We start from the raw sequence: 27,169 nt of genomic DNA on the forward strand, positions 1-27,169 counted from the left end.
TTGGTGGTTCCCCTCAGATCCCTTGCTTTATACAAACAGACTTGTTTGAAGGGGTCCTGAGGATCATCTAGTCCAGCCCCCTGCAATGCGCGAATCTCAACTAGGTCACCTATGATTTACGGCCATTCAACCTCTGCTTGAAAATGTGTGTGCGCTCGTGTGCCCTAAACCCAGCGCTGCTGGCAGATCAAGGCTGCTGGCTGTCGCCTGGTAGCAATCCTGTACCGCGTGCACGCTGCAAACAATAAGCAGTGCGGGGTTTTTTTTTTGAGCAAAATCGGCGGTATTTCCGGGAAGGAATCGACCCCTCCTCGCTAGCCAGCAATTTCAGGGCAAAAGAAAGTTTTTTTAAAAAAACACCGCCCGTCCGTTCTGTGTTCGCACGCTGACGACGCTCCTGAAAACCAAAAACCCAACTCCCTTCCCCTCTCCTGGTTCCCGCGGTTACTCCGCGCCCGCCCGCATTCTTTTCCAAGGAGAAAAAAAAACCTAGGGCGCCGTCGCATGCGCGCTGTGCGCACGCTTGCGGGAGGTGGTGAAGGAGCCGTAGCAGAGGGCGGCGTGCGGCGGCGGCGCGACAGAGAGAAGCAGCAGCAAGTGCGGGAGGGTGGGAGGGAGAAGGGAAGAGAGAGAGGAAAAAACCCGGATGTGGCGCATGCGCGCTACGGCGCCTGCCTGGCCGTGTCTGCGGCGGCAGAAGCAGCGGCACCAACAACAACACCAGCCAGCCAGAGGCACGACGTAGGAGGTGGCGGCAGCGGCGGCGGCTGGAACGTTCCTCCCTCCTCCTCCTCGCGCCTCGCCCCCCCCCCGCCGTCTGCGCGCGCGTGCGCAGAGCGAGAAGCCGCGGCGCCCCTCAGGAAGCCTCCCCCCTCCCGGCTCGTCTCCCTCAGGGCCGCTGAGGAGGCGGGAAGGCGATCGCGAGGGGCGGCCGAGGAGGTGGGTTAGGGGCGCCCAGGAAGGCCCCTCACCGGCGGGCGGGCGGGCAGGCCGCGGCGGCGCCTCTGCTGCTGCCACCGCCGCCGCCCGACACGGGGTCCCGGCCGAGGCCCAGGTAACGCCCCCTCAGCCCCTTCTTCTTTTCCCCTCTCCGCCGCTCGGGCTTTTGTTTTCGCTCTGCTCGCTTTATTTACTACTTACTCGGCCTTGAAGCTCCTTCCCGAGTTAAGAGGCGGGTAGTAGTAATCTGTGTGTATAAACATTGCGAGGCTGTGATTGTAATAAATCTGCCGCGAGCAGAGAAGGAGAGACAAAGGGAGCCTGGGAGGTCTGTTTTCCCTACTCTCCCCCGGGACCCCCTTTTGTAATGATTTAAAAAGGAAACTCTGCACATTTGCTCACTTGAGTTACTCCCGAGTAGCTCCTGCCTAAGATTGAAGCCCGAGCAGTGGCTCTGGGCGGGCAGGGGGGGGGGGCTCTCCGTGGAAGTCCCCTGCAAATCCGCTTCCAGACTTCATTATTCTAATTTTTTTCCCTGCCCCCTTTGCGCGGTGTAAGAGTTCCAGGAGTGTTTCTTTCATCTGTTGCTCTTGCAGCGGAAGGAGACCCCCCCCAAAATATGGTACCTTTTAAAGGCTTAACGGGGCCAGTTGGTGGAATCGTGACGTTTTTTTTGAGGGGGGGGATTTCCCCCGAGGGTCGTCTAGTCCAACCCCCTGCAATGGCATGAGTGGTTTTTGTTCTGTTTGCAGCAGAGCAAGAACACTTGCCACAGTAAACCGGCTAGTTTTTTAAAGTATCGTAAAGCTTGTGGTGACACTGTTGTGGCAAAAAGAACAAAGAGCTTAGTGGCACCGTAAAAACCTAAAACAGAGTTATTGTTTGCATGAGCATTTATGGAATAGCGCCTGCTTCATCCGATGCAGGAAAGAAAAACTGTTGCCGCTGTACATCTTCTAAATCTCTCATGGGCCACAAGGCTGCTCTTTTTGAATTATTGCGGTTAACAGTCCTGTGGCACCTTGGAGACTAGCAGTCTTATTGTGATGAGTTCATCTGCATCTGATGCAACTGGCTCTAGTCCGTGAAGGCTCATGCCATTTTTTTTATTAAAAAAACACCTGTTAGCCTTTAGTAGTAACCATAGTAATGAAGTGCCTTCAGCAACATGAGACGTTATGTCTGTGGGTATTATTATAAAATTCATGGATACTTCTGTTAATTTTCATTTAAAGAATGAATTCAGAAAACTAATTTTAATAATTAGCTGTAATGCTTCATATGCTTCTGTGGGTTTCTGTATACCTCTTCAGTAAGTTAATGAAGAAGTTGGCTATAACCAACTTCATTAAAACTTGAACTGAAAAGTTGCTCCTGAATGTCATGTTTAAAAACTCTGTTATTATGTCTTTCTGGATAATAGCCCCCATCCATATTTAAAATATGGAAGGAGATTACACACTCACAAGAGGTGAATTGGTGGGTCAAGAGAGAAGCTTTGTAAAGCATGCTGTGCTGTGCCCGAAAAGAGTGATCTGGAAGTGAATAATATTGCCTGAATCAATGGTAGTAAGTGGGAAGCATTTTGTACAATCAATATAAGAAGCTTGTCTTTGTCATACAAGGATCGTGAAGTACTGAAATACAAGGTTATAGAAGCTATTCAGTTCTTTAGTAAGTGTCGGAAGAAGTTCTTTATGCTTCTTCACATTGTTGTTAAAACACAAAGCCTAATGTAAAAGTACTGTAGAAATGTGAGTCAGTGTTGGATCTAGGTTCCAAATCTAGATTTAGCCTTGGGGGTATTGCTAGCTATTGCCTTTCAGCCTCAGTTTGTGAAAAGAAGGGTGGGTTATCTATTGACTTTAATCTTAGTAGCTCAGAGTTGTGTGCAAAAGAACTTCCCCAATGCACTGTGTTAAAACTAATCTTGCCTCATTGTGTTGCTCAGACGTACATAAACCACTGAGTGGTTTTATTACAATCAAGCGCTATATACATTTTGTTAAGTAAATAAAAAATACTGCATAGTAAAAGAGCTCTATTGTGAATGGCAACGAACTTATAATAGCTTACAAGATGTTTTTCCATCACATATTAAGTAGGGATGGATTTGCTGTGAATATTTATTCTACTGTCATCTGTCAAGTAGGGATGCATGTCATCCATCCCATGCAATCACACACATTTTATCCTCTTTTCACTATCATTAATGTGGATTAAGAACATAAGAGCCTCCTGAATAAGGCTGGTCTCACAGTAGCCAGTTCGATGCCTGTGGACATCCACATGCAGGACCCCAGCACAAGAGCGCTGAAGTTTCCAGCAACTATTATTCATAAGCATTACTGTCTTCTGCCATGAAGGTAGAGCATCAACATCACGGCTAGTAGCCCTTGATAGCTTTTTCATCCATGAATTTGTCTAATCCTCTTCTAAAGCCATGCAAGTTGGTGGCCATTGCTGCCTCCTGTGAGAACAAGTTCCATATGCACTCCATGACATGCTGATGCCACTTATGTTGGTGGAATGGGAAAAATCGATATGTAAAATAAGCTTAAACTCAGAAGCACAGAAAAAAATATCACTGAGATGAATAGCAAGGATTAGAGCGAATGTGTTGAACATGTGTCATGATTAGTGTGTAGCCTTGGGTGCTGGCAGGTGTTGGAAGGGAGTGGGTTGGAAGTAATGTCGGATGATAACACATCCTTGAACAAGTCCAGCAAACAGAGTTGAATAAAGCTATGAGCAGACAGTATTCTGGGAATGAAGGCCAACTTCAGGCAACCAGGCATTGGAAAAGGTTAGCCACTGTGACTGCCATTGAAAGGGTTAACAGTGTGGTGGTAGCATTCAGTGGGTGATAAAGCTGGATAGCTATTTCCAATAGACTTGGTGGCAGGGCTGGGTGATCTGTGGCTCTTCAGATGTTTTGTACCACAGTTCCTATTATCTCTGACCATTAGCCACACTGGCTAGGACTTATGGGAGTTCAGAGTTCAACAACATCTAGAGGGCCAGAGACTAGCACCCATGCTTTATGGATACATTCTCTTTAGATAGCTTTCCCCACCACAATTAATGCACCAGTGATTTTTTTTCTTTGACATTAAAAAACTGATCAGTTGCTTGTATGCATCATTGACTGTCAGTCCACCAGCCTGTTAGGAGTGGGCTAAGTCAAGCTGTCTGAGTCAAATTTTCCTTAGATGCAAAAACTACTGTCCATTCTGAATAGGATGATCGCATTTCCTAGATATCAGAGAATATGGGAATCTTGTAGGCATCTTACTTTTTGCCTGTGATTAGATTCCCTTGCTATAGCTACACTTAAGCAAATTATCTTAACTGTCCATTAAGTTAATTCTGTACACTTTTAGCTACCCTTGCCTTGCTGTTTTCTTTCAGATGATAAGGTGATCTTCCATGCAGCTGTAAATGGCTTTTTACTGGGAGCAAACATTTGAGAGTGTTTCCAGTAAATAAGCATTCTTTGCCTCCTGACAATCTCCCCTGCATCCTGCCATTACATCTTTTTTTCCCTTTGTATTGTTAATGGATTGGATGTTCTGGTTAGTAACAGTATATAACATTTTAGTGTACTCATTTAATGTCATTTAAGTATTAGGGACACCTCTGACTTTATAATCTCAATTACTTTATAGAAACTTATTTATTTTCTCGTATTCAAGCACTTTGCATGCTGCAAGCACTCTCACTGCTCTCCAGCTCAGTTCTTCCATTCCTCCCCCACCCCTATTATGTGGGATTTCTCACATTCTTAAACAAAACAGTGTCCTATTGCTAGCCAGAGTTAAGTGATTCCTTTTGATTATTCAAAGCTTTTGGGGTTTATTTGTTTGTTTTTGCTTCTGACAGAAGTATCCATTTATATGCCTTAAGTCTTTGCTGTCCCTTATCTCATTATTGTATGTTGCTGTGTTGAAATCTTTATCATCAGTTTTCCTGTTTGTATATACTCCCTATTCATTATTCTTTTGTTTTGATGCTAAACCATGCTTTCACACAATATAATTTAATGCTACTTTTTAATGAAACCCAGAGCTTTTGACCCATGGCTAAACATAAATTATTATTTATTTGCCCTCCCCTTACTGTATTATTATTAACATGGATTTCCCCTTGATAATCAAATTCATATTTTGAATTTCCATTATGCCATCAGGAAATCAAATGTGCATGCAGAACAGAATCACATAGTAGACCTGAGTTCCCATTTAATTAACAGTTAGGTTTTACAGAATATAAAACTAAGCTTTTAAATCTATGAGTTTTGAGATTTTTTCAGTTTATGAATTCACATTCTGGGACTGGTGTGCCTTCAGACATTAAGATACATAGTAATGATCCTTGATGTAAGCATTCTTGCACACACTGAAGGTCACCCTAACCTTACGCAATACATCATAAATCCCAGCAGCATTCAAGGTCATCCCAGATAACCCACCTGCCTTTAGACTCTAAAGTTTGGCAGGCTAGAAGGCACAGAACCTTCTCAGTACAGTCATACCTCGGGTTAAAGTTGCTTCAGGTTGAGCGTTTTCGGGTTGTGCTCCACGGCGACCTGGAAGTAACGGAACGTGTTACTTCTGGGTTTCGCCGCTCATGCATGTGCAGACGCTCAAAATGACGTCACGTGCATGCGCAGAAGCGGCAAAATGCGACCCGCGCAGATGCGGGTTGCGTTCTGCTCAGGATGCGAACGGGGCTCCGGAATGGATCCCGTTCGCATCCAGAAGTACCACTGTAGTTCCCACCTTACTGTGGGATGCGCTAACATGATATCCACTTCTCTCTGAGCTTCCATGTGATGGTTGTGGCTTCTTTGGAAAGCTTTTCTTACTGTATGCTTTTTGCTACTTTTAGATAATTATGATGTTTTTATTGTGGTGATTTTGTAAATGTTTTTGAGAGCCTTGTGTGGCTGTAAAGTGAGATGTAACTTCTTGATTTTTTAAATAAAATTGTCGCAGGTTTTTAACAAGGATAAAAGCCACATAACTTCTGGAGTGAATAAAAAGATCAAATGGAGTTGGGTGCTTAGTTGATGGTTTCAGTGTTTGGCACAGATGGACAAAAGCTGCAGTCATTTTCATGATCCTTTTATACAACCACATGAAGCATTTTTTGAAAAACAACTTCTTGCTACTTAAAGGTAACAAATTTTAATTGGTGACAAGAAGAGGAGGTCTTTTGAGGTACAAAGGGGACAGTGAGAGGCACACCTAAGTCTACTTCTTGTAGAATGCATTTCATTGAAGCAGATTTACACCAGTCAATGAATAATCTAAATGAGCCTTCCCCAGCCTGCTGCCCTCCACATATTTTGGACTACTGAATTTAGGATTATTACTGTTATTTTCATTTCTATCAGTCATTTTCCTCCAAAGGAGACCGGGGCAGGAAACAACAAAATTGTGAAAATAATACGAACATTTCAAAAACATTGGCAATGGCTCTATTAGTCATGTGGGCATCTCAACTACATGGAAAAAAAGAACTGAGATATTTCCAATTTACAAGCACTGGGTTTGCTGGACAGGTGACCTGTCAAGCTGCTATTTACAAGCTTGGATTAGTTGTACATTTGTAAAGAATATTCCTGTTTGATTTAGGTTCTACTCCTTCAGCTTTGTATGTTCTAGAAGCTCCTGTTTTTTATTTTTTTGTTCTGTCACCATTTTTATTGTGTGGGGGTTTTTTGCATTGTTGGCTGCCTTCAACTGTAAATAGGTGCAATATAAATTCTACAATAAATACATTTTGTTATGTTTATTTACATAGGTTTATAGAGGTTGTTAACTCTATATAAAAAAAGCTAGCTTTGTTGTTTATTTGACCGTAGCCAATATCAGATTAGGCCACAATCCTAACTACTGGTACGTATGCTCAGAAGTACATCCCATTGAATTCAGTGGAGCTTTCTCCTAGGTAGATGGGTTTGGATTGCAGTCTTAGTCACTCTGTTGTGGGTGCCTTTGAGAGGAAGGAGAAATAATGATTATATTTCTTTAAGGATTAATCACTTTATATGCCAACTATGGGCTACACCTACCTTTCCTCTGCTCTTTCCAGGCACAATTTGTGATTTAAAGCTTCGTGTCTGAGCCTCTTTTTTCTTCTTCTCCAGAGCTTTCCCCACAAAACTCTACTCTTTAAAGCTCAGTCAGAGCAAGCATCAGTCTGCTCGAAACCTGAATTGACGTTTACTCCGATTGAACTTTGAAGAGTGGATTTTTGTGGGGAAAGCTTGGGGATGGGAGCCCATTCTGCCTCGGACACGGAGCATTATACCTCTGCCTAGAAAGAGCGGGAGAAAAGGGAAGCGTGGATAAGCCCTATTACAGTGCAGTCATGTATAGATAGAGATAAATTTGGAGGGAAGCTCTGTTGAGCTTAAAGGAATTTACTTCCAGGTAAGTGTGCATTGGATTGGAATCTACAGATAAACCTGAGAATTAAACATGTGTAAGAAAGAGTTAAATGTGAGTGTGCATGTGTGCACACACAAATAAAAAACAGGTAGATTTTTTTTTTAAGTAAGCAAGAAAGCTTAAATATCTGGAATTCCTGAGCTGCTCTTCTGTCATATTGTTTTTACAACATTAATTAAGCATATTTCACCCAGGTCAGTAAAAGGAAATGTATAAATATATGATGTTGCAGGATGAGGTAGTTATGCACCGCAAGGTTAAAATTGGGGGTTGTATTCAATGTTAGTTCTGTTCAGAGTTGATCCATTGAAAAGACCTGACTAACTTAGTCCATTAATTTTAAGGGGTGCTGTCTAATTGCTTTCCTTTGATTGACTGGCAAGTGAATATCCCCCCCCTTTTGAATACAAATTAAAATCCTATTTTTATTTGCTGAGAAGGCAGTGGTGGTTGCTACTGCTCTCAAAAGCTAGATTAAAACTTCAGTAGCTTCTTGTTGATTCAAGTGCTTGAATGGCTTCCATTAGACCAGTGGCGTGATGATCTTAAAAGCATTATTGCTCTGCACAGTTGCTGAATGATTCACCCCAGCCTTGAAATTTGTTGTAGCTGGTGTCAGTGATTGTGATTATTGAATTTGTGCCATGTTTTCAGCAGTTAAGTATCTAAGCTGTGTACTAGATTATTGGTCTAGAAATGAGTTGAGGTCAAAACTTTGGTCCATTAGATGGTTTAATACATATCATTTGAGATATGTATTTATTGTTTTACCTTATATTTCAGTAGCAGCATCACTCTAGTGTTGAATATCTTGGCTCTTGACATCCTTATTAATTTATCAAGAAAATTTTCCCACACAAAAAACAGAAGAGGCCAATTCTAGGAATATGTTTCAAAACAGTCTATTTAGCATCATCTATGGGGGAGTTGGGTATGTTTAGCCAGGAAAAGAGGAGACTGAGATATGATAGCCATCTTCAGATATCTAAAGAGCTGTCCCATGAAGATGGAGCAAGCTTGTTTTCTCCTGCTCCAGAGGACCTGAATCAATGGCTTCAAGTTACAAGAAAGACGATTCCAACTCAACTTGAGGAAGAACTTTCTGGTGATAAGAGCTGTTTGACAGCGGAACAGGCTCCCTCAGAAGGTGGTGGACTCTCCTTCAGTGGATGTTTAAAGCAGAGGATGGATAGCCATCTGCCATAGATGTTTTGGTTGAGATTCCTGCTTTGCAGGGGTTGGACTAGATGACCCTCGGGGCCCCTTCCAACTCTACAATTCTATGATTATATGTGTAAAATACTTCACATGCATATGGGTGTATTTTTGCTTCTCTAAACCACATGTGTCTGCCTGGGCAAAAGAAATACTGTGTACATGATTAGAAAGAGGAAGAGTTAATGGCCTGGTTCTGGTCTTTATGAATTGCATAGGGCAGCAGTGAGCAAACTGTGGTGCAGTACCTATGTTGTACTTTCACTCCCATCAATGCCTGCTGTCTTGGGCAGTGCTAAGAGGTACGGGAAACAATGAAACCTGGAGGGCCACAGCTGTACCCTAGGAAATATAGCCCAGAAAGCCAACTGAAGACTGGCTGAGTAAGCATTGTGATAATACATCCATCACATCAGTCCTCTTACAGTGATAAGCATGATTTCAACTCCCAAGACTAACAGTCAGGTCACTAACCGATTCAGCAGGATCCCAGTAAACATATTAGTCTGAGCTTCAGTTTGTCCATTTTGTGTATTGAACCAGGGTCAGACTGTAGCTAGGAAGGGAAGAGGAGGAGCAGGGGTTCAGTTCATTGTAATGGGTAGGGTTGATGAGCCCAATGACATTTGGAGGGTCTCAAGTTAGCCAACCCTGATGTAGGAGGAAGAGACTTGTGAAGGTATCGGGTGCCTGAAGCAAGGAGGAAAACAAAGCAACCAACAAGAGAAGGGTGTTAAAGAGGGAAACATGTAGAGCAATGTGACCTGCAAACATGGAAGACAAGTTTGCACTTGTGTTGCCCCACCTCGCTACCTTCAAGTCTATATAGCTCACAAATAGATGCAGTGGCAGCTTGAGGCCTCTAGCTATTCTTTATTAATGAAGTATATTATTAATTGGATGCCAGCCAGGGCTTTTGGAACATATGTCACAGCAATCTAAGCTGAAGCACCTTGCATTTGGTGGCCACATCATGAGAAGCACTTTACATTTCCATGTTTCCGCTTGTGCCAAATGTATAATAATGGTTTTGTATCTGTCCTTATGAGTATGTGGGTGATGAGGAATTGGAGCTGGTGGTGTAAGATTGATTAGGGTCTCTTGGCATGCTGGATCCTGACCATCCTTGATGAATCTGCCCCCATAAGACTACTGCACCCTGCGAATTAAGCATCAAGACTGAGGGGATGTGCATTTTCATCTTTTCTATTGGAACTCTAAAAGAAATAAAGTGCACATTTCTTCAGCTTTGGGTTCCCAGCTCTGGACTCCAGCTCTGATAATTCCCAAGTAGTTTAGCCAATGAGCAAGAGTGAAAGGAATTGTAGTCCAGCTGCATCTGGGGACCCAAAGTTCAAGAAGGTTGATGATGGGGATTTTGGCTTTATGGATGTGCACCTTCTGAATCATGTGTGCCCCAGCACCACAAGGTAGCAAATGGCAGCAAATTAGGGCTATCCCATCAGTGACTGAGAGAAAAGCAAGCAGTTGGGATGTGTTAAGCTGAGAAACTAAAGCATTCAGCCCCAACCTGGGCCCTCCTGTTGTTGGACTGCAATTCTCCTTGTTCATGACATTTGGCCATGCGAGCGGAGGCCGTTCAAGGCTGCTCAGCAGCATCTGGAGGGAACCAGGAAGTGAAGGAAGGCATTTCTAACTTTTAATTGACACATCAGAACATCCTGTGATTTTCACAGATCCCTGTTGATATTGTTTTCTTTGGCGTAAACACCAGTAAATAGAAGAGATGCTAAAGCAAGCTATGCAGTATCTGCAATGACATTTAAAGCATGCAAGGCATTATCTTTGCAATGCAGCTTACAAATGTTGTATCTTAATTGTTCAAATACCCCTTTGGGACAGAAATATCCCGAGGAATGAAAAGAGGCAGCATGTTGCACCATAATAGCAATGTTAATTGGAAGAACTGCCATCTGCTTTGAATTCCTACGCCTCCGTTGAAAAGACATAATCCCATACCAAATCAGTGCATTGGTCAGCTCAAAGTGGCATTTTTGTGGGGACTACTTTAAGCCACACATGCATAAAATGTATTCTGATGATAGCTCTGTGATTCAACAGGACATTTGTGTGTTGCTAATGCTTTCTTGGAAGTGATTTTATAACTTCCTGGCTGCTCTGAATGTTAAATGTCAGTTGTACAATAAGTCTTTAATTGGAAAGAATTACAGCTACTCTGTTGACAGGGTATAGTGGATTGGATACAGACTAAATGCTTAGAGTATACCCATTGAAATCAAAGGAACAAGTTATGACTAACTCAATTCTCATTTATTTCAGTGAGTCTGCTGTAAGTATGACTAAGTGGATGCAGCCCATTGTTGAGGCCATCCAGGACTCTCAGTTACCAGAGAGCGGAGTTGCACATGGACTTCCGCAAGGGGAAAGCCTATGTGCATAGGTTTCCATTAGAGCTGGAATCCATCATGAAGCATGCCTAATATGTGAATACTGTGGAATAGAGAATGTAGGGGAAACTGTATATCTTCAGGGGCAGAGCTAGGGGCATGAACTTGCTCTCTGGTAATATTCTATTCTGTTATATTCTATTGCAAAAAGGGGTTAGTGTGTCCAGGAAATTTAAATATTGGTGCAGATGTGTATGTGTGTGGAATGCTTGGCACTTTTTCTTTGGACTGTTTATCAAATCAGAATTGGCTTTCCCAGTTGCTTTCATCTCTATATCTTTCCCCCTTTATAAAGGAAAGCAAAAATTGTGCATGAGGAAAACTTTTAACACTCCTTCTGCCCTGCTGCTTTGCCAGTCAGATTTGGACCCCCCCCCCCAATCTCTGATTTGGCAGCGGCAAAGTATTAAAAAGCCAACATAATTTGGAAGACACTAAATGTATCCTCTGCTTTGATGTGTACTGTGGCTCTTGAGAGCGGAATTAGACATTATAAAAATATGTGTGGTGATTAATGAAAATGATGGGCTCTTCCTCACCCCCTCACTCAATTTCTTACTGATTCTAATTTTAAAATTGAGATAAACTCACATGCATGATTTGGCTCTTATCAATGCAGCAATCCTATTACAGCGGTTACTTTTTGAAAAACAAAGTGCATAAAGAGTTAAACCAGATAGATCCGCTGAGCTACATTTTGGGGGCAGGGAACAGAATAAAACATTGTCAAATAAGTATAGATACTTGTGGGAAGGCTGTTACATAGTTGCAGAAGAACAGGAGTATGCTTACTTCCTGTTGAATAATCATCTCGAAAAATAGCTTGAACGCGCTCAAATATTGCACATGGAAAAAACATGTTGATTTCTCATACATGATACTTCCTGGTGGCCCAGACAGTAAACATTTCATGGCCATTCTTGTGATGTTTGTTATCTATTCCTTCTAGGTGCATGCTGGAGACAGTTCTTGGCCCACTGACTGGCAAGATTATTTGGTCTTGGAAGTAAAAGCTGTACCAAATGGACAATATGTCTATTACTAACACACCAACAAGTAATGATGCTTGTCTGAGCATTGTTCACAGTTTGATGTGCCATCGACAAGGAGGGGAGAGTGAAACATTTGCAAAGCGAGCAATTGAAAGCTTAGTAAAGAAACTGAAGGAGAAAAAAGATGAATTGGATTCTTTGATTACAGCTATAACTACAAATGGAGCTCATCCTAGCAAGTGTGTTACAATTCAGAGAACGTTGGATGGAAGACTTCAGGTTGGTAGAAGCACATATGATACCTTAATATCCTTACTCTGAGAGCAGCAGGGTATGGGACATTTTGAAGTAGGGAGAGTAGTGGTACAAGAGCATAATTTGCTTTGGAAATCAATTTGGGGTTCATAAATGGGGTTGGTTCCTTGTGGTGGTATTCACAGGGTATAAAGTGTTGTGTTGCTACTGCTTAGTGACATTTGATTCTGATCCTTGTCATCCTTTGTGATTTTCTATTCTCATTTGAAATTTTTATGATCTTCAATCTTTCTAGGTGGCTGGTCGTAAGGGTTTTCCTCATGTAATTTATGCACGGCTATGGAGGTGGCCTGATCTTCACAAAAACGAACTCAAACATGTCAAATATTGTCAGTATGCTTTTGACTTGAAGTGTGATAGTGTCTGCGTGAATCCATATCATTATGAGCGTGTTGTATCACCCGGCATTGGTAAGTATGTTCTTACTGTATGTGGAGTTGCATTTCATTAATGTTTCATTAGGTGGAGTATTGCAGGTTTTTCATTCACCCTGCTGTCCTGTGCTTTTTCATGATACCTCATGTAGCCAGTTGATTCTAGATTATTGCAAAACACCCTTGGGGCTGGACAAGGGCCCATCCCTCCAAAACCCAGTTGCTTTTTGTAAAGGACGAAGGAATATACTGCTTTTTAGTCTATAGGTAGGTTGCTGCTGTGGCAGCTGCTGCTTACCATGAATGCTGTGCTGGTAGAAGCAAGGTTGCAGCCCTCAGGTCCTCTTGATCTTCACCTCTGTCACTTAAGCCAGCAGTTCTTGGTTTGTGCCTTTCCCTCACACAAAGCAACTTCAGCGCTTGGGGAGATCTGCTGGGAGAACAGGCTTTCCTGACAGTGGAGCAACCCAGACCTTTCCTTCCCACTTTAGTGGGGATGCAGGCCAAATCTTACACCAGGGAGTGATGGTCTGTATTTCTCTGCTCTTAGGGAAAGCAATAGCAGGAAGAGGTATAACAGGTGTGGGGTTAACATGAGTAGAGAGTTCCTGCCTCTCTTCGGACAGGGTTATTGGAAATACCATATCACAGAGCAGTTGTTTTCACCATTTTCTGACTTGAGACCCAACCTAAACATTCATTTGGTGGCCCTCCCTTTTTTAAAAAAAATTTAAAAGGCCATATATTTGTATGGTGGTAGTCCTGCCACCTTAGATTAGGCCATGACCTGGGAGTAGGTCCTGTGCTACCAGTTGATGTCCAGTGCCATAGATGACCTTGGGAATTCTTCTTTGGCTTCGGTTACTGCGGTATTCTGGCATTTTTTGTCTAGCTGTGTCTTTTCCTTGCAGGGATCAGGATACCTGTTGCATCAGGGTTGTATTCTGTACTGCTGCAGCCAACCTGTTCTTGCTGAAAGTTGACCCTTGATCAATGTTGTTCTATCTTACAAGATTTAGGCTATCCCTCACAGGTGGCACCTACTGCTAATGCAGTGTCTTCCAACAAAATGTATAGAGCATTCGGGAAGGCTTTTGAAAACAGCTGTGTCTCATGAATCTTCCTTCCTTTTGAAGGATCTTTTAAAGTTCCTCTAAGATGGGTTGGATGAGAGTCTAAACACCAAGCGGGGGTGTCTTTCGTGGTGGAGAAGAAGGGTTGGTCCCTTGTCCAGGTTTCGAGATCTGTTAGGGTTTTTATTATTCTAGTATTTTATTATTATTAAATCCACCTCACTGACTGAGCAGGGAAGACCTTGATCATGTAATTTATTCATTAAATTCCATTTATGAATTGCTTTACATAGAAATCTCAAAATGATTTCACATGAAAAGCATCAGCTATAACAACAATTACACAATTTCGTATCTAAAAGCAATTATACCAATTCAAAAAAAATTGAAAACATTGTCATATATGAAAACAACTAAAACCTTTCCATATTTAGAAACAATTCCATATTTAACTCCAGTATTGGTGTTAGAGGGAAGTGAACAGGTAAGGAGACAGTTTTCCAGTTTTGCATCAAAGTTGTGATAGAAAGTTATTTTAATGAGTAAAATTTCACTTTTCCAGTTTTCCACAAACACTGAAGTAAATGTTTAATTGTGCTTCACTGACATACACAGTATGCCTGCAGTTATTTACCCACCTTCTGTTTATAGGCTTTATAGATAGTAAAATATTCGTTTATTGGTATTTAAAACTGAATTAGTGACTTTATATGCTCTTTTCTCTTTAAAGATCTTTCAGGATTGACACTGCAGAGTTCAGGTAAGCTATACGTGAAATCATAAGAAGTATAAACAGCAATATCTCTTAAGGTGAATGCCTCTTCAATTTAAAGCATATGCAAAGCATTGCTAGGGAAATTACTTTGAGAATACTCAAGTTACCTAATTGATATACAGACATCTTCCACTTGTGTGCGATGGACTCACGCCCGCCTGCGTATAGGCGTGGTGCCGGGAAATAGTAAAATAACTTAATTCATACCCGGAAATGGAGGCAGAGAGATGGAGCGTCCTTGTGGCTCATTAGGAGACCCTCCCCCAGAGTCCAAAGAGGACCGAGGAGGAGAAGAGAGGTGCAGCAGGGCTTTGTTTATGCTGCTTAGCCTCCCCATTTAACAGCTGGTGTGTGGGCACTGCCGCTTTCCTGCACTACCTCCAGTCAGCCCCAGAGCTTCAATTCCAGTTGTGGATATTTTGGGTACAATATTTTTGATTTTTGGAGAGAACACATCAGAGAAGGCATTTAAAGGGTGTTTAGAGGGTGTTCCCCATTTACGCAATTTTCACTTATGCGTGAGGGGTGCTGGAAGGTAACCCCTGTGTAAGTGGGGAGTTCCCTGTACTATGGGCCACCCAAACGTGTACAGACATGAGGGTAGAGAGAGAAAGGTTCTTAGGCTGGGGTCTACTGAGATTTTACACCAATGATTTCAGTGCTACTGGATGTAGCTAACTAAATTAAATCAACTAAAGTTAATTTAGCAATCTTAATAAGATATTGCATGTATCTAAAATGTTAAAATTCTAATTATATTTGTTCCATGTGTTCACTAACAGAAGATGATTAGGTTGGATATCTTCAACTCTTCTCTGTGCAAAGTTTGTTGAAAACAAGTTTTGTCAAACTGGAATTAAATCCATTTCCATTGCCTGCTGGGGAAGTGAAAATACCCCCCCCCCCCAAAAAAAGTGTAGGAAGTCTGTATATCTGCAGTATCAGCTTTGTGCATTCTTGATGGCCACTTCTGTTTTATCACTGAATTATTTGCATATCCAAATGTGCATCTTTGGATAATGGTGCTGAATTGTACCTACATAATATAAAGAGGTATCTGTGTTCTGTTCATATTATAGTTGATCTGTATTATTTTGATTTTCTAAAGCAGTTTTAGGGGTTCTAAGCAAGCCCTAGAGATTTCCGATTTAATCCCTAGAGCACAAATGTGGGATGGATCCAAGGGATTAGGAGGCCCAACAAAATAAACTGGAATAGGCATAGACAAGGCAAATAGGCTTTGATTTGAAGAGGATGTGAATTGCTTTGTTTGCTCCACTTTCCAAAACTGAATAATCTGTACATACATAAGGCATAATACCAGTTCTGAATTTTAAGAGTTTTGGCCCCTAAAATGTTTTTGTTAGGTAGAATGCTGATGACTGTTTTTAGTTTATTGCTGGTCTTAATTGTTGAATGTTTCAATTAGTCACTTTAAAATATAATTTTATTGTTTTACTCATTTGGTACACTGCTTTGATGTTTTCTTTTACAGTCAAGTGGTGTACACATTTTATGAAATAAATAACGGGGGGAAATACATCCCTAAAGGGGTTTCCTGTCCAACCTTATTTTGAATATCTCACCAAGCAGCTTACTTTATTACAGATCTGCCCTTAGAAGAGTTTCCCCAATTCACTTATCCTAAGTTTCCTTCCTTGTAATTTAAAACAGTATCTTCTCTTTCTAGTCTGTGGATAATATCAACAATTGCTGTCCTTTCTGAGATATTTTTTTTTAAAAAGTGTATTCCCTCCCTTAATATTTCCTTGTAACTTAACCTTTTCTCTTATCACAGCACCCTCAAGCATGTTGGTGAAAGATGAATATGTTCATGAATTTGAGGGGCAGACATCGCTGTCAACTGCTGAAGGCCATTCAGTTCAGACTATCCAACATCCGCCTAGTAACAGGGCATCTACTGAAACCTACAGCACCCCATCCATGTTAGCTCCTTCTGAGTCTAGCACCACCAGCACCACCAACTTTCCCAACATTCCTGTCGCTTCCACAAGTAAGATAACTCTGTTTATTTTAAAGATTACCAAACTTGTTTTAGCTTCTTTCAGACTTGACAAAATTAACTTCTATTACAAACTGGCGAGATTACAAATTGGAATACTGATGCGGTTCAAAGAGCAACGCAAACCTTGATCTGCCGTATTGGAGGGGGTTTGGATGAGGTGGTAGTGCTCCTCCACCTGGCTGTGCTGGCACAGGAGCTTTTCCACTGGAGAACGCCCCATGGCACCTGCCCAAATGGAAGCTACTTCCAGTGTTCTCCCTGCTGGTTGTTGCCAGTGGAACACACCAAAATGTGATGGAGGGGGTAGAGTTGGCTGTGCTGCTGTCACATGATGGCAGCTGGCCCATTCTGGCCTCTTCACTGTGCTAGCACGGGGGCTAGTGTAGCACACAGACATTTCCCCCTCTTCTCTCCCTGCTTCCCTTCCACTCTGGCCAGTGTGAACTGCAGGACTGTGGATCTGCAGTGGTTGCACCACTCCTGTTAAGCCCCACTGCTGCTGGTCAGGGGTTTGGAATGCAGCCGCAGTCTCAAATTACCTTATATGTTTTCTCCTCTTCACATCCTTGATTGATATTTCGTTACATTTTATTATTGATTTTACTGCAATTTAATTAGTGGGAAAATTTGATATGCTTTGCAATTATATGACATAGGCTTCTTAAGTAACCCTTAAGCTGAGTAGGAATGTAAGTCTCGAAAGCTGTTATCATTTGATTCCTGGTGTTGTGCAAATGATTGGATTGAAGAAGATAATTTACGAGCAGTGGAAACATGGCAAAACACACACACACACACACACACACACACACACACACACACACTTGCATGCTCACAGCTGTGTAGATTGTGTGAGTGCAGATTTGTTTGTGCAAGTATGTGGTCAACAGTTTAGCATAAGAAAACATTTTGAAATTCAGTTCTAGTTCCCGTTGCTGTAGAGAGAGGTTGTGTGTGCAGTTACCTGAAGTACGTACAGAAGTCAGAAGACGGAGAAATGCTTTAGTGACTTGATAGTGAAGAGTTAATGGAAGACCCCTGGGTATAGGGCGGTATATAAATTTAATAATAATAATAATGCTTTGCAGTGGTCCTTTTTGCTCATCTGATTACTACTACTCTGTGCATGCTGGATAACACTGTTCATGAAAGTATCTGCCATTGAGTATCAACATGCAAAAGCTAATTCTTTTTTCGTTTAAATAGTTTTATTGAGTTTTCAAGAAGTAGGTAAATATGTAAGCAGAGGAAGTTCAATGAAGTATGTTAGTACATCTGCATTACAGGCAATGTCCAATTTATGTGGGGGTTACGTTCTGGGGGCCCCTGCGTGTAACAGAAACCATGTTTATTGGGAGCATCACGGAGGGGCAGTGGGGCTTGCATAGCCCCCACGCGTCAGCTGAGCTGCTCAGCAAGCCCTGCTGTTCCTCTAGTGGTTCAGCTAAGTGCTTCTGCCTCTCAGGCTCTTGCACAGCTGACACATGGGGCAGTGGCTGCTGTTGCGCAACCCTGCTCATCAGCTGTTAGGTGGGGAGGCCTCAGCAAAGCCCCACTGGGCCTCCCCAGAGCCCAAAGAGGATGTGTTCCCCATTTCCAGGTTCCACTTTTGAGATTCCGGCACCACAAGGTCGCACGCAAATAGAGCGAATGTAAATGGGGAGTTTTCTGTGCATCATTGCACGTTGCTTGTTCAGTAAACAAACAGACACAGAACCACTATGACAAATAAACAAACTAACTTATGTGAAAGTTAATACTAAGATTTTCAGACCGTCATTTAAAACCTACCCAGAGGATGAAAATAAGCCCATGCACCTCCAAGTATAACTAAGAAAAAGGCTGTCAAGCAGTGTCTTTTTTGTCATTAATCCATACACATGTAAATGAAAAAATAGGGAATCAAACAAGATCCACTGCATCACAGTTTGTTGGGGTGGGGGGAAAGGTGTATGTAGCCCATACTTCTATCAGCAGTGATATAGTTTGATCCACAGCCTTCTCTTACCTGGTATGCTAGAACTCTGTTTCCTGGCCCATTCACACACACTGCAGAACATCCACAAGTTATCTCCTTGTTCTAGGTTGTCTCTTCCCACCTTACAGGTTTGGGGCATATAGAGCAGTTGTGTTTACAAGTTATTTGGCATTAAGCAGCCGGTGTTAGTAATGAAACATATTTTGTGTCTGGCTTCCTGAAGGTGCCAAAATCAAATAAGTAATTTTACAAAATAAAGGGCAAAGAAGCAGAATTGTGATGCTAACATCTGTCTAATGATAACTCATTTTAAGGCAGGTATTAACTCTTTTACATTTTGCCAGGTCAACCCCCCAGTATGCTGCCAGGTAGCCACAGTGATGGACTTTTGCAGATTGCTTCAGGACCTCAGCCAGGGACACAGCAGAATGGCTTTACAGCTCAGCCAGCTACTTACCACCACAGTAAGTATTATTTATACCGTACATCAGTGTTTTAGGGCACTGCTAGTTTTTCAAATGAAATGGAGCAGGGAGGGGGTTTCCTAGGTAAAGCAAATTGGTCAGACTTTTCTACTCTGCATTTTTAAGACAGTACAACAACTTGGACTGGGAGTCGAACTGCCGCCTATACACCTACCATCCCTCACCATCAGAATGGGCATCTTCAACATCATCCACCTATGCCCCATCCTGGACATTACTGTAAGCACCCTTTTATTACCGCATTGAGATGCACTTACTTTTTGTGCAGCATCTTGGTGGCTGCAGGAGAGAAAGTAATGGTGCGATGGGCTTGGACCAGAAAGATCTGACTTTAGGTGTTTGCTCAGCTACAGAGGCCCTTGTCTGGTCTCGGGCAGGTCACTGTTCTTACCCAAACCTACCACACAGGAAAGGAAGTGATATGGGAAGGGTGGGATATAAATGTAATGAAACAAAATAAGGAAAACTGCATGCATGTTTCTGGTAGGCATGCTCATCTCTTATTCTTCTGTTTAACAAACTGCAAGTGTTTGTACAAACAACACTTTGAGCAATGGTTGGGGTACTATTCCACAAGTCGTTTCTGCCTTACACATTTGGGCTTTTTCTATGTGTGTCTACAAAGGCTGAGTTATCTGAGTTTATGTATAAAATTTGCACTGTACACGATCCCCCTGCTGATTTCTACTGTCTGCCCTATTTACTGTAACTAATAAATCCAAATATTTAGTGGTCATTTGTTTCTGGAGGATGCAAGGACTTGTGAGGAGAGTAGACAAAGAATAAGCACCATGACTGTATTTATTTTGCATTTTTTTTTAGGGCCAGTTCATAATGAACTTGCATTCCAGCCACCTATATCAAACCACCCTGGTAAGTGCATATAAAGAATGTTCAGTTGAATTGGTGTTCTTCTATGAGCTAAGGATGTCAAATTGAAAACAGCTTCTTACTCCCTTTAAAATCTCTTCTACCATTCATTTGATGTATGGGCAACCTTTAAAAAAAACCATATGTAAACTTTTTTAAAGAAACCTGTGAAAAACGTTACAGTTTTGAAAGCTTTAAGGCAAAATTGAATAAGCTCCCTATTTCTAGAGGCACACAGTGAAGAGATTTAGCAAAAGCTTGAACAACTATGTTCTAGAAGTTGATTCCCCATGCTCCTTCTCTGCTGCTGCTTGTTTGCCTGGTGCTCTGCATTCACTTCTCTTCTCTTTCTTCCTCCTCCCTACTCCTGGGGGGATAAAAACCAGCTCCAGAATACTGGTGTTCAATTGCCTATTTTGAGATGGATGTCCAAGTTGGCGAAACATTTAAAGTACCTTCAAGCTGCCCAATTGTTACAGTTGATGGATATGTGGACCCTTCAGGTGGAGACCGCTTTTGCCTCGGTCAGCTCTCCAACGTTCATAGAACAGAAGCCATTGAGAGAGCGAGGTATGTTTTGTTATTTCTGGAAAAGTAAGCAACCAAAATGAACAAGGGGCTGGAGCAATTCTGTGGGGAAAGGCTGCAACGTTTGGGGAGCTTTAGTTTAGAAAAAAGGCAGGTACAGAGGGAAGTTTCATGTAATGAAGCTAAATGTTGGAATATTCAAGACAGACAAAAGGCAGCACTAATCCCAGGATCCCTGTGTTATCAACAGTTGTTTTGTGCAGCATTAAACATGGAATTGTCGCTTTAAGGTACCACAAGACTATTGTTTTTGCTGTCCACAGATTAGACCTGCTATCCTACTGGAAATTAATGTTTTTTAAGTATCACTCCCCTGAAGGAGGTGCCTACAAACTGAACTGATATTCTATATAACTGTTTCCCCTTCTTACATTGAGTGGTCTGGTCTTTTTCAGGTTGCATATAGGCAAAGGTGTGCAGCTGGAATGCAAAGGTGAAGGTGACGTGTGGGTTCGGTGCCTCAGTGATCATGCGGTCTTTGTTCAGAGTTACTACCTAGATCGGGAAGCAGGGCGTGCGCCAGGCGATGCAGTCCACAAAATTTATCCAAGTGCATATATAAAGGTTTGTGTGAATCTGTTGGGTGGCAGTCAATATTTTCTAGAAGCCTTTCCTGTCTTGTTTTTTTTTCCTTTTTCCTTTTTACTGTAATTGTGTTTGGCATTGCAAGTAGAAGGGAAACAAGTTTTTATTTTCTAAGAACAGCCTATAGCCAAAATAAGAATTAAAATATAAGCTTATGAAGAGCAGTCTTAGGAAGGGGTGGGAAGATGGAGACCATTCCTTCGAGGTTTGCTGCTGGGCTCACAGACATTGGATTCATTCATTCTCTCTGTAAGCCATGAGACCCACGATCAGATTTAAAACCCTCGATTAGGCTTGATGACTTCAAACATCAAAATTAATCGTTTTATGCAATTTTTGTGAGATGTTGATAGGTTGTCATTTTAATTCTAACTATAAAGTGAACTGTTTTAAGAACTCAACCCATGCTCGTGCCAACATGTATTTGTGGCCTTTCTCAAACTTCATGAAATCAGGCTGACCTCCCTTAATTTGTGGAAGGAAAATAGATCTGACCCACGTGTGGGTATTTAAGACTTGGCTGGGCGCCTAGATTCAAAACATGGGGCTTTGCACACTCTCCAGTTAGCTAGCAGCACAGTGTGGAATATTGGTTGTTAAACCCTTTTGCATATCCCGTTTAGTCTACTATAAAATGCTTGCCCCACTTTCTACCCTTCTTGCAATGAGCAGTCCACACACTGTTATAAATAAGTTTAAAATGTTCTAATTACTAAATCCAAAAGTGGTTCATGTATTATTCCATGCAGCAGCAAGGAGAACACAGGTAGATTACTCTTGGGTGCAAAATACAGCATATAATTTCAAACATGTGATCTGAACATGGACCGAGCTCATACACATCCGTCCTGGTGGATTACATGGTGACAAGAGAGTTTGAGAAAGGAATAGAAACACCTTCCCTTGTGGAAGAGAAGGGGTGTGACCTAGCTGAGACTAGGAACAGAACTCTGTGGTCTTAAAACCGTCATGTGTTAGCTAGGACTCATGCATGCTTGTGTTGGGCTCCGGTTTCCCATAGAATTAACTATAGATCCCTACTCTTTCCCCCAAATTCACTTCCACCCCCTTCAGCACTTTTCCCTCGCTTCGTTCTTTTCCTATACCCCCACCCTTAATGCTTCCTCCCCAGGGGCGGGTGTGTGTGTTCGCTTCTGTCTTTCCAACATGTCACTTCTCCAACATTCAGTAGCCTCAAACCATGTGGTGTAAGCGTGCTGTTTATGTTGTTGCCCAGCCATTCATTATAATTCTCATGTGCACAAACAGTTTGGTCTGATTTGGCACCTAAGTTGCCCGTGTGCCTTTTCACAGAAGCCACCATCATTCAGTCTGGTCCATGGTCTTCTGTTCCTGAAGCATGTGGCAGGAACTTAGCAAACGGTTGCTACTCTATGTAGTAACAATCCCTACACAGAATACATTTATGTGGCTTCTTCTGCATGATTCCTGGTGTCCACCTTCGCAGTTTGCAGCGCTCTTGTTGTGTTTTCCACAGTGCATACAACCAGTGGCGTCAGAATCTTAGAAGGAGATTCTTAGAAGGAGAACAGCAAAGGGAAAGAACAGTCAGCTTTATGTTCTAGAAATAAACTTAGCCAGACAAGTTTGTCCTAATTTTTTGAGTTACCTGCACTTTCTGCATTGTGAAAGCCTTAAGTGGTGGGAATTCCCAGTTGTTTTAATTTTGGTGGGTGTTCTTTCGAAGACTAATTTGTAATCTCTGCTGTTTCTTTTTTAATAAGGTGTTTGATTTGCGTCAGTGTCACCGTCAGATGCAACAGCAGGCTGCTACAGCACAGGCTGCAGCTGCTGCTCAAGCTGCTGCAGTTGCAGGAAATATTCCTGGGCCAGGATCTGTAGGAGGAATCGCTCCAGCCATCAGTAAGTGGCATATAAAAGTAAATTACCAGATTTCCCTACCTCTCTTTGCTATTATTCACTTTTGAAATGATTTTGGCAGGGATAAATTAAATTCAATCATGCCAAACTGTGGTTTGAGCTTCCAAATGTGTAAACAAACCATGATTTATAGTTGTTCACTTGTTTCCTTTTTTTGTTCATCACTCCCATTTCCAGATGCAGTGACCTCTGGAGGCAGACAAATTAATAGAACTGCGGTTTGTCAGTTCAGACAAAACAAACCGTGGTTTGCAACCCTATTAAACCATAGCTTTGCACGATGTCTGGCTTGAGCTGAACACGTGTCTGTCTTGTTTTTCATCAGGGAATTTGTTGTGTCTCCTTTCAACATGATATACCCCTGTGGTGACTTGACAGGAGTGCTGGGTGTGAAAGCATTTACAGAATTCCTTTCCCATGGGAATTCACATGGTGCAGCAGTTTTTGATAAATGCTTGGAATGTCATGTAGCAGGAAACTGGAGGCTGCAGTTCAGATGAGACAGCTATATCTCCTACTGCTTTTTAAATCTGGAAGATGGCTAAAAAAAGTTCCCTGCAGGGCAGAAGCAGGGGTTGGTAAGCACCAGCTAGGACCTGCTACCAAAATTGGACAAAAGAATCATGGATTCTGTGGGGTAGTGTAAGTTTCTTCTGAAATGCTGCTGGAATGTTAGGCTCTGTTAAATTGAGCTTTGGCATCAGGATTTAGGCCTTAAGGATTCTAATAGGACAGTAATAGCTGTTACACATTTGTTGCATATTTTCTTTAGCCAAGCGCATAAACATTTTGAGACTATTGGAAACTGTTGCTGCTCACCCAGCAAACAAATTTTAAATATTTTCGGAAATCTGGGAAGTGTTTGGCAGCAAGCCTTGTTGCTGTTAAAGCACCCAAGCCACTCGAAAGCTGGGTTGAGGCTGGCAAATTGCTTACCTGAAACCGAAAGCTAAGAAGGGTGTTTAATGTAGTCCCTGGCTCTTTTTAGGTTTGTCGGCTGCAGCTGGAATTGGCGTGGATGACCTTCGCCGCCTGTGCATCCTCAGGATGAGCTTTGTCAAAGGTTGGGGACCTGATTACCCGAGGCAGAGCATTAAGGAGACGCCGTGTTGGATCGAAATCCACCTGCATCGGGCCCTGCAGCTCCTAGACGAAGTTCTCCATACCATGCCTATTGCAGACCCCCAGCCCCTAGACTGAGACCTTGCTGCTGTTCTTAGCTGTTATAGAGTGAGGATGGCGGATTGTAAAATACAATTTTATTAACCGGAAGATATATTTTGCTTCCGTTCTGCTTAATCTTTTAACCAGGTTTTAAAGAGAAAATGTCTTTGCCACCTTGCTCTCAGCAGAATAAATAAACAAATCGGAACCTGCAGGAATTCTGAATAGTTTCACACCTTCGGGCTTGTTCTGTAGTTGTGGGAAGCTGACGCCAAGGAGCAAAGTTTTGATTGTGGTCTTGGCGTGATCACGGCTGTGCTTAGGCCTTGGAAATCTCACTTGGCTTGATTGAGGGAACCCCCCTCCCCTGCTCCATTCTCTTGGCAGCATGGATTTTGGGGGGCTCCACTTAAGCACTTATTCAGCCTGCCCCTTAGCTAGATCCACCCCAAATGAGCAAAATCATGTTGATTATTCTAAAGGGATGGTTTCTGGTGCTGCACTTTGCTACAGCACTGGGGCACGTCTCGTAGCAAGGCTCTGTATGTGAAATATTTATGTACACATAATCATTTGAAACACACTAGAAATGGATGGGCTTCGAAGCTGGCACTAAATGTAAATGCAACATAAAATATTCAGCAAGGAGAACTGCCAGCTAAATTATGTAACCAGTGTGCAATGATACATATTTTCATTACTATTCCCAACTGATTTCCGCTACAGTGAAAAGGCTGTAAAACCCGGACAGTTGAGATAGCATTAATATGTGTTTTACTGCACTTGGAGTGCCATTTCAAAACCTCATAATCATGTTGATGGTTGCATCGCCGAGAATCCAGATTTTATATTTTTTAACATTTCTACTCAGGGCAAGATGGCAAACTTGTTTTTATACCTCTTGGTTATTTTAAGCTCTTTATCCCATCAATGATTTTATCTATTTGCATTGACTTTGTATAGAGAATTTCAGGTAGAAGTTGCAAATGTATTGGCTGTATGACAGATGCAATATTATGCTTTCTCTAGTTAATAAAACTACTGGAAAAAAACTCTCAGAACTCTGATAGAAATTTATCGACAGTTTTTGTAAGTATTTTCCTACGTTTTGAATCCTTTCATCGGGAGTCCTGGATAAAGTTTCTGCCTGAAAATTCTGCAGGAAGCAATGGGAGGGTTTCTCTCCACTTTCGGGCTTGCTTTCAAACCCTGTGGTGTCAGCTGTCTTTCCCCTTTACGTAGATCCATTATTATAAGAACAAACGGTGGCAGGAATGGACACTGGCAGTTCCCCTAGCTAGCAGGCATACAGAACAGTGAGGAGCACATCTGGCCTGCAGCATCTCTCCCCTATGCCCAACCCAGCTCCTGGTATCTGAGTCTCCTGCCTGTATTAGTCTCCCTCCTCAATTCATCCTGACTTATTTTCTGCCTCGCCTACAGTTTTCTATGAAACCAAAGGATTATAAAACTTCTGATCATCTGAAAAGGTGTCCTGATTAATCAGGCAACTTTTTAATTTTATTTTAAAGTTAATAATTGCCAGTATAAGTGCGTACATAAAACTGTAGGTGGCAACCTCCAATTTTAGTGGAGGCGTCCCTCGCCCCTGCTGCCTGAAAAAGGAGTGCTCTGTAAGATGGTGCCTGTTTTTATAACCTAAAGACAAAGCATGGTTTCTCTTCAAAACTATGTTATTCCTATGCAAACGTATGCAGACTTAATTGAGTAATCAATTAAAAGCCATACCATTAATCAACGAAAGAGTTCTTTAAATGAGCAACAGCCCCAATGGAAGTTAAGTAATTTTAAGTACTCAGCATTTTTTTATTCTTCATGTAGAATTTCTTCCCCGCCCCCAAGCTTAAGCAAAAAAATACAGCTTTGCATCTTGTGGGTGGGGTGTGGGTGTTTGAAACTTTGCAATTCCTGGAAGAGAATTTTTTGCCCTGCTCTTAAATGTTGAACTGAAACACAGGGGCTGCTCTAAATCGGGCTCAGCAGAATGGTTAACCCAGTCCCAGATGTAGCCTCTGAATGAGTTAGTCATCGGTGTAGGGCCTGACAAGCACACCAGGGCAACAGAGTGGAGGGCAGCTGGAACCCAATGTGTGCTAGAGCTTTTCCAAGTCTGTAAATAGTGCAAGAAGCATCAAAGCAGTCAGACAGGTTTTCCTAGGCGAGTCTCACTTCAGAGATGCAAATGTACCAGTTGCCTTGGCTTTCTTTCAAAAAAAGCATGGGAGGCCTTGTGGGGAGAGTATGTGTGAGTGCCAGATTTTTCTCCCCTCCCAAGTCCATCCTCAGTATACATCTTGGGCTACTTTGAATGGTCAGTGATTGAAGGAGAGCCCTGTGTAGCCCCAGTTCCAATTTGTGTAATAAAAAAGGGGGGGCAAACAATTTCTTCCAACCTGGAGACTTATATCATGAAAACCCAGAATTGTGTGAAGAAAAGTGGAATGCTTCAAACTGTACGAATTAATAGAAATAAAGCAAATTTGCATACTTGCCTATTTTGCATAATTCCTCCTCTTGTCACGACACTGGGCATGTTGGAAAACCTGCATAGGACACCTCCCTTATCCCCTATTTCTGTATCTTCAATAAAGAGAGTTTTTCTTTATAAATAAATAAGTAAGTAAGTAAGTGAAAGTTGAAATTCTCAGGCTGAATTCTGCTTCTAGGATCTATATGTGCTTGCATAATGCAGCTGTAGTATTGTGAGGTAATTATGGTCCTGGCACCTTCCTGGTTGTGAAACTCTTGCCTGAGAAGCAGCTCTGCTCTAGGTCTTTCAAAGTGGAAAAAAAAACACTCCCCATTTTCGAAAACCTCCGGAGCTGATGTCGCTCCTGTTGCAAAATAAAATATAGAGATAGGCTGTATATAATTGCCTGCTGGGATCTTCTTAACAAGCAAGAACGCCCCCTAGAGCATACACTCATGGCTTGAAAATAACAGTTTGCTGTGCTGCACAAAGGAATTGGTAAGAGATGCA

General features: G+C 42.1%; 1 protein-coding gene across 5 annotated transcripts; it reads left to right on the top strand.

The window, feature by feature from the left end:
• Positions 1–527: 527 nt before the first annotated feature.
• Positions 528–26,679, top strand: SMAD4 (SMAD family member 4). Of its 5 annotated transcripts, none has more exons than XM_083575709.1 (12): positions 528–1,054; positions 11,991–12,312; positions 12,584–12,758; positions 14,526–14,555; positions 16,369–16,584; positions 18,919–19,038; positions 19,165–19,278; positions 19,882–19,932; positions 20,316–20,499; positions 20,913–21,081; positions 22,848–22,986; positions 23,993–26,679. In XM_083575709.1, the coding sequence occupies exons 2-12, from the start codon at positions 12,064–12,066 to the stop codon at positions 24,202–24,204; spliced, it is 1,659 nt and encodes a 552-aa protein (XP_083431835.1). In that variant the 5' UTR covers positions 528–1,054; positions 11,991–12,063; the 3' UTR covers positions 24,205–26,679. The 5 variants fall into 5 exon arrangements, with proteins under 5 accessions (XP_083431835.1, XP_083431839.1, XP_083431836.1 ...); XM_083575713.1 differs by having other exon boundaries at positions 655–1,054; positions 20,322–20,499; XM_083575710.1 differs by having other exon boundaries at positions 679–6,118.
• Positions 26,680–27,169: the final 490 nt, after the last annotated feature.

Source organism: Podarcis filfolensis, assembly GCF_964270895.1.
Source record: "Podarcis filfolensis genome assembly, chromosome: 11".
Taxonomy (NCBI): domain Eukaryota; kingdom Metazoa; phylum Chordata; class Lepidosauria; order Squamata; family Lacertidae; genus Podarcis; species Podarcis filfolensis.

What these genes read in the sequence shown, in the direction of transcription:
- SMAD4 (XM_083575709.1), top strand. Translation starts at nt 12,064, where the DNA reads ATGGACAATATGTCTATTACTAACACACCAACAAGTAATGATGCTTGT. An exon ending in ACCTATATCAAACCACCCTG is followed by an intron (nt 19,933 to 20,315) that starts GTAAGTGCATAT and finishes GATAAAAACCAG; the next exon opens with CTCCAGAATACTGGTGTTCA. An exon ending in AGGAATCGCTCCAGCCATCA is followed by an intron (nt 22,987 to 23,992) that starts GTAAGTGGCATA and finishes GGCTCTTTTTAG; the next exon opens with GTTTGTCGGCTGCAGCTGGA.